This window comes from Mandrillus leucophaeus, unplaced genomic scaffold (assembly GCF_000951045.1).
Source record: "Mandrillus leucophaeus isolate KB7577 unplaced genomic scaffold, Mleu.le_1.0 Scaffold204, whole genome shotgun sequence".
NCBI lineage: Eukaryota > Metazoa > Chordata > Mammalia > Primates > Cercopithecidae > Mandrillus > Mandrillus leucophaeus.
The window spans coordinates 1227283-1234411 of NW_012102077.1; the positions used below are offsets into that span (position 1 = coordinate 1227283).

Genomic DNA, 7129 nt, shown 5'->3' on the forward strand with positions numbered 1-7129 from the left:
CACTAATAGAATCATAACCATTCTACCTGGCAATGTGCAGATGCAGATATGACAAAGAATAACCATGACAATCACATCATTCCCAGTTGGTGGGTAATAGGATCTCCTTTGTCCCTTTCTCTCAGTAATACTGAGTTATTCATCTTGTATGGCAACAAAATATGTAAATGTTTTCACCTATATGATCTGGACACTGTGGTTTGGGCTGTTTCCTACCTAAACTGACCAGATATGAAATGGTAGTGAAATTCTTAACCTGGGATTGTGTGTACATAAAGTGACCCCTTAAAAAAGAACTCCTTGTGATCTGCCAAACTCAAATATATGAAGGAGTTCTAGATTTTGTTATTTCCTAAGATCCTTTTTTCTTTAGCTGGCAGCCTCTGAATTGGAAAAATCACTTATGAATATTTCAGCAACTCTTGAAAAAAAGTTTTAATGATACTTTCGATACTCTTCAAGCAGTACAATCTGAGATGAGTGATTTGGCCTCACTGGAACTCAAGTAGAAGTTTAGCTGCTCACAGGGATGAGCTTTGGTGAAAAGTATTGTTTTTATGTTAATCAGATATTGTTGCCCCAAATTTAAAAGATCTTAATAAATCATTTTTTTAATCAGATAAGCAAGGCCTCCTCCATTGATTTATTCGGTTGGTTAAATTTTGGCCCCTGGGAATCTTTGCTTAGAGAGATTTTTCAGTTCTTGCTACAGTTACTGTGTTTTCTTCCCTTGTGCGTTATATCCCCACAAGGGGTTTAAATGCTTTCCAGCAACCACTGACACGTCACATGACTGCCATCAGGGAAACTAACACTGACTATGTAAATCTTGATGGAGGCTGCATGACTGAATCTCAACATACCTTTTGATAACAACTTTACCTGACTTTTCATCCCAGCATCTGCGTCAGTAGTGGTAACAGGATAATGCTACTCCATTTGGCCACCCTCAAGCCAAAAGGGGGGAATTGTTAAAGCAAAATTAAAATGGAGATCAGGCCTGAAAAATCCCTGACCAAAACCCCCATAAAACAAAGGCCTTTAAAACAGCCTTAATCTTCCTTAAACTGCAAACATAAGTGAAACTTAACTTGGGTGATTTCCAATCAATGCTTTTGTTGGATAGAACTAAAAGGAGTTTGAGACCAGCCTGGGAAACATACTAAGACTCTGTCTCTACAAAAAATTAAAAATTAGCCAGGCATCATAGTGCTTGCTTGTGGTCCTAGCTACTCAGGAGGCTGAGGCGGGAGGATCACTTGAGCCCAGGAGTTCTAGGCTGTGGTGAACTGTGATTGCCCCCACTGCATTCTAGTCTGGCCAAGAGTGAGGCCCTGTGTCTAAAAAAAAAAAAAAAAATTCTTGAAGATACATTTACAGTTATGACTTCATAATTTTTAGGGGCCTTATAATCTTTAGAAAACATTAGTACAAAGAATAACTCTTTTAACTCTTTTGTTTGCCTCACTACCAGTACAATTATACATTTAAAACTCTGAAATTTCAATTACCGGTTAGATTTATTCTTTTCATGTGATCATTGTGTAGAGTTGCCATAGAAGATATTTAATTGAAATTAAGTCAGAGGTAGGTTATAAAAGCTCTTGACTTTGAATTTTAGTCAGGGATCCTACTGAATATTTTTGTGCAAAGAAGTGAAATGGTCAAATTTATGGACTGTGAAGATTAATCTGATGACTATAGGATATATTGTCAAGCTAGATTAGGGGATCTACTATTGTATAAGTATGAAATATGAGCTGAACAGGAGCATGATGAGTGAAAAATACTGCAAGAAGAAGAAAAACCTACGATTTCTACTTGGATAATTGGTAGAATTATGATACTATTAAAAATGAGAAGGGAGAACTAGGAGAAAAAAAAGAGTTCAAGTTTAGGAAAAACAGTTTGAGGTCATCACAAAAGACAGTTACTGAATTCATACATCAGCTTTCTAACTGAGCGCCATCAGAGTTGATACATTGAAAAGTTTGTAAGTGGTTATTTACATTCTGCCAGATATGGCTCTTATGTGTTCAGTAAACGTATGAAGAAACAAGAGTTGTCTTTCTAGTGTTTTTAGTCCTGGTTGTAACTACTGTTTCTTCGGCATGTATAAACTGCCCTCCCCTCCCTGCCACCATTTTTGTGGTTTTTTTTGACAAAATGGTAACAGCTTGACAGTATGTTTCACAGCTGTGATATGTAGCTTTTCCTATGAACTCCTTATTTCCAAATTATTCATAGAGCTGTTTGTAGAAGAAAACGAAATATGATAGAATTACTGATAAAATAATTCACTATTCACATGGGTGACTTTGGTTTGGATCTAGAGTACGTATTTTTTTTTTTTTTCCATTAAATTACAGGAAGCAGAGTCTGGTAATATAAGTCAAAAGTCTGATGAAGAAGATTTTGTAAAAGTTGAAGATTTACCACTGAAACTGACAATATATTCAGAGGTATTTGTCTGTCTTTAATTAAACTTGTCTTTATATAACAAATATTGTTAAAATGAAAAACGATTTGTATTTTTAATTTTCATTCCAAAGGCAGATATAAGGAAGAAAATGGTAGAAGAAGAACAGAAAAACCATTTATCTGGTGAAATATGTGAACTGCAGACTGAAGAATTAGCTGGAAATTCTCAGACACTAAAAGAACCCGGTAAGAGTTATCTATTTAAATCTTGCCATATTATTTTTGGTTGTTCTATTTTTTACTTTTTAGTTTGGTTAAGTATATGTGCATTTTGTTCCATCAACTTTGGTCATTATCCCTTGCTGCTGCTCCTCTACTTTCTTCCAGGTTCTCTGTTCAGTTTTACCCATATTCTTACATTACTAAGGCTATTAAATATACTTATATTTTGTTTTTGTAATATAATTAAATGGTTCTATACTTTCTCTGAGGATGCTTCTATATAAATATCATTCATTGTAGAGCCAAGCAATAGTCTCAGTAGCCTCAGATTTCTTTCTGTATGAGTCTAATAACACAGCTCTTGAGCCATTCAGTGTTTCTTGCATCAGGGTCAAAGGGTTTTTTCTTTTTGTTGTTCTCCATCAGTTCATCAGTTGATGAAAATCACATGATATCTCGTTGTTTTTGTTTTTCCTGGAAATGGAGAAGGAAAGACCCTTCAGGTATCAGACCTTCAGTTAATGTCTGAGTTTTCAGCCCACTTCTACCTGTTAGAATATGGTACCCTTCTCAGCTACAGCCTATTGCAAGTGTTTGAGCTGCAGCTTCCTCCACTCTCTTTGGGTATGCTTCCGTCTGCATTGAGCATTCTGGTAATTTGTTGATATCCCCTGTTCTGTTTTCTCCCAACCAGTCTTCTTTGTTGGTCTAGATTTATTCTATTCTGTAGTTCTTTTCTATTCCTAGTGCAGTGTTTTTAGAGAGACAGGATGTACTCACTCTGCCATATTGAATCAGAAACCTCACCTATTCTTTTTTTACCGTGTGCTATTAGGGAATTGTATTAGCAAGCTAAATTAGGATTTCTTTTATAATAACCACATATTAAAAGTAAAAGCTTTAATGGCAGAGCACAATGTGAAATTCTAGTAATTTGATAAGTAATTTATAAAGCATTATTATTCTGTTTTTCAGAAACGGTGGGAGCCCAGAGTATATGAGATGTCTTCAGAGGCTCATCTAACTCTGTCCTTACATAGTCAATGCATATATGAAAACAATACTAAATAAACATCTGATCTGTATAAAAATGTAAATTAGTTTGACACTGCTTTTTTGATAGGTATGGTCATTTCTCCCCATAGTAGTTTAAAACATCAGAAACTGAACTCTGGACAGATTTAAGCCTTGACACACTGTGGTGTGTTTTTTTTGTTTGTTTGTTTGTTTTCCTTCTTTAGTGTTGATTTTTTTCCCCATTGTGATGTTTGGTAACGAATTTAAAATGTAGTTTTAAATAAAGTTTGGACTCATCTATAAAGTATCTTTTTTGGAAATTATGTTGAATTCTATACAGCAAGTCAATGTTTTATATAATTTTAGGCTGCTCAGAAAAGAGCAGTGGTTAAGAGTTAGAGAAATATATTATTTGTTATAAAGCCCATCTATTAGGCCAGTCTTCCAAATAATGCCAGTGTTGCTGCTGTTGGGTCTGATGTTCTTTTAGATACCTGCAGGTCCTATTCCTGTACAAGAATAGGGCAGATTATCAAGGTATCCAGGATACCTGTGAAGTTACAGAATATTTATTAATCCATTGAAATTGGATAGTAAGTTTAGAACATAGGTTCTCAGTATCTGGAACTTAACTTACATCGTTATCTGTTAGGATTTGAAATTCTGGAAAATATTTATCTACATCACCTCAGTTTAAAAGTGAAAAAAAAAAAAAGCTTTATATACTTAGGGAGATTTCTGCACAGAGAAATAACATTGTGATTAATTTTAAATGAAAAACTTAACTTTTTCAAGTGGGAATAAGTAGAACTAAATTTCTATAATAAAATAGTAAGATTCTATATGTCTTCTGATAAACTTGGCTATTGAGATGGTAATTTAAACCCAAAGCATAGCAGTTTCTTTGTGTGTAGTGAGGTTGAAGCAGATTTGCAGGTGAAGTATTGAAAGTTTATGTGACTTGAAGTAAATCAGCTTTGAAAGGTGATTTACTTTTTATCCCAGATTGTCCATATACCCAGTAAAGCTTCAAAAAACCAGATAACAATGAATTAGTCAACCTTATAGATTCTTCCTTGAATACGAAGAATTAGTTCCAATAAGTATTTTAACTTTGTTAACAACTGAAATACCCCATAAAAAAAGAACTTGTTGAGTATTCCTTTAAAATTGTTACTTGCTGCCCAGGCACCATGGCTCACTCCTGTAATCCCAGCACTTTGGGAGGCTGAGGCGGGCAGATCATGAGGGCAGGAGATCGAGACCATCTTGGCCAACATGGTGAAACCCCATCTCTACTGAAAATACAAAAATTAGCTGGGAGAGGTGGCGCACACCTGTAGTCCCAGCTACTTGGGAGCCTGAGGCAGAAGAATAGGTTGAACCTGGGAGATGAAGGTTGCAGGTTGCAGTGAGCCGAGATCATGCCACTGTACTCCAGCCTGGTGACAGAGCGAGACTCCATCTTAAAAAAAAAAAAAAAAAGTTGCTGTATACCTCAGTGTAATGTCCGTTCAAGGAGTATTAAATGAGGATTTCTGTATGAGGACATTTACTGTATTGCTACTTAAATTATGGAAGACAGTGTATCTTCAATTTTAATAAAACCTATTCAGAAAATTACCAATTCAGAATTAGAAGTTCTTATCCAGGTGCTCTAACTTCAGGGAAATTGGAACAATAAGTTATGTTACATGCATACTCAAATTCTTTATTTTCTAGACTTTAAGCAGGAAAGGGTAAATACTTTGTTTTGGTACTCAAGCCAAGCCTTACATATTGTCTCTCTCTCTCTCTCTGCATGCATATTAAAGTGAAAAAATTGTATTTATATCTTAGTTATTACCATAGTACTTACAAACCTTATCAGAATTGCTTATTTGACTTGTGTTACAGCTGCTATTAATCTAAGTCTGTTGTTTTTCTATTTTAGTAGATAATTTAGTTTTAAAATACCTAGGGTTTGAGAGCAGATATATTTATTTAATCTGTTTAGTAAACTATTGCTGAAGGGTTAGGCATTTAATATTCCTATTTGTCCTAATTTTGAAGTTAAAAATTTTGGTTACAGATAGAGGGAGAAAAGGTCAAACTGAGTGAGAGAGAATTTTATGCAGGTTGAGATAATGCCTAAAATAATGAGCTGGCCGGACTGTTGAGGTACTCTTTGTATTTTGTAACACTGACTTTGGGTAAATGCTTTTTCACTGGTAATAAATATATATCCTGTATACAACTCTGAATTGTATTTTCATTTAAATTCACATACTCACTTATGTTTCAGAATTTATTCCACAATGGTGGCTTGACAGTTTTAAATGTAAAACAAACAACAACAAAAAAACAGAACATGAGAAATGATGTGTCAGTCAGCCAGAAAGCTGATTGAACTTGAGATTTTTTTGTTTTTACAGTGAACAGACACTTTATTATTTCTTAGTTATATTTGTTTTATATACTGTTTGAAGAATGTACATGTTGGCCGGGCACAGTTGCTCACGTCTGTAATCCCAGCACTTTGGGAGGCCGAGGCGGGTGGCTCACAAGGTCAGGAGATTGAGACTATCCTGGCTAACACGGTGAAATCCTGTCTCTACTAAAAATACAAAAAAGTAGCCGGGTGTGGTGGTGGGCACCTATACTCCCAGCTACTCGGGAGGCTGAGGCAGGAGAATGGCGTGAACCCGGGAGGCGGAACTTGCAGTGAGCTGAGATCGCACTGCTGCACTCCAGCCTGGGCAACAGAGCGACACTCCATCCCAAAAAATAATAATAATGTATATGTTGAATAATGGTATGGTAGAAGTCAATGGCCACAGGAAGAATAAACTTGAAAGAAGTAAGTTTATTATACTTAAAGGCCTGAGAGTGGGTTACTGCCAGTGCAGTGGCTCACGCCTGTAATCCCAGCACTTGGGGATGCCGAGGCGGGCGGATCACCCAAGGTCAGGAGTTCAAGACCAGCCTGGCCAACATAGCAAAACACTTGTCTCTACGAAAAAATACAAAAATTAGCCGGGCGTAAGTGGCACACGCCTGTAATCCCAGCTACTCAGGAAGCTGAGGCAGGAGAATCGCTTGAACGCAGGAGGTGGAGGTTGCAGTGAGCCAAGATCACGCCACTGCACTCCATCCTTAGTGATACAGTGAGACTCTGTCTCAAAGAAAAAAAGAACTTGGGTTACCACATGCTATATAAGGTCATGGGGAAAGCACCAAATTTTGGTCAGATAGCATAAGGAGCAAGGGGCAAGACTAGCTAGATCCTTTATTGAGGTTTCCTTAGGAAAGGCCAGGCAGGGTAGAGTAAATGGTTTAAGATTGGCTTGTTTGAATAATACTGGTGGGCCATCGGGATGGTGTCTAATTTTCTGGGACCTTGTCCTAGGATGATTTAGGATGGAGAAATAGTGGCTTGGTGTGCAAGAATTAGATAAGGAGTGTGGTTGGGGCTATAGACTTGGGATTG

At 36.6% G+C, this 7129-nt stretch overlaps 1 protein-coding gene across 3 annotated transcripts in view; it reads left to right on the forward strand.

The window, feature by feature from the left end:
- The window catches only part of PCM1 (pericentriolar material 1), a 114498-nt gene extending 108604 nt beyond the window's left edge, over positions 1–5894 (forward strand). For all 3 annotated transcript variants that reach the window (XM_011979603.1, XM_011979602.1, XM_011979604.1), the window contains 3 exons: positions 2370–2462; positions 2553–2667; positions 3619–5894. In XM_011979603.1, coding sequence (XP_011834993.1) covers positions 2370–2462; positions 2553–2667; positions 3619–3644 — 234 coding nt within the window. In that variant the 3' untranslated portion in view covers positions 3645–5894. The remainder of the gene's footprint in view (positions 1–2369; positions 2463–2552; positions 2668–3618) is intronic.
- The last annotated feature ends 1235 nt before the right edge of the window (positions 5895–7129 follow it).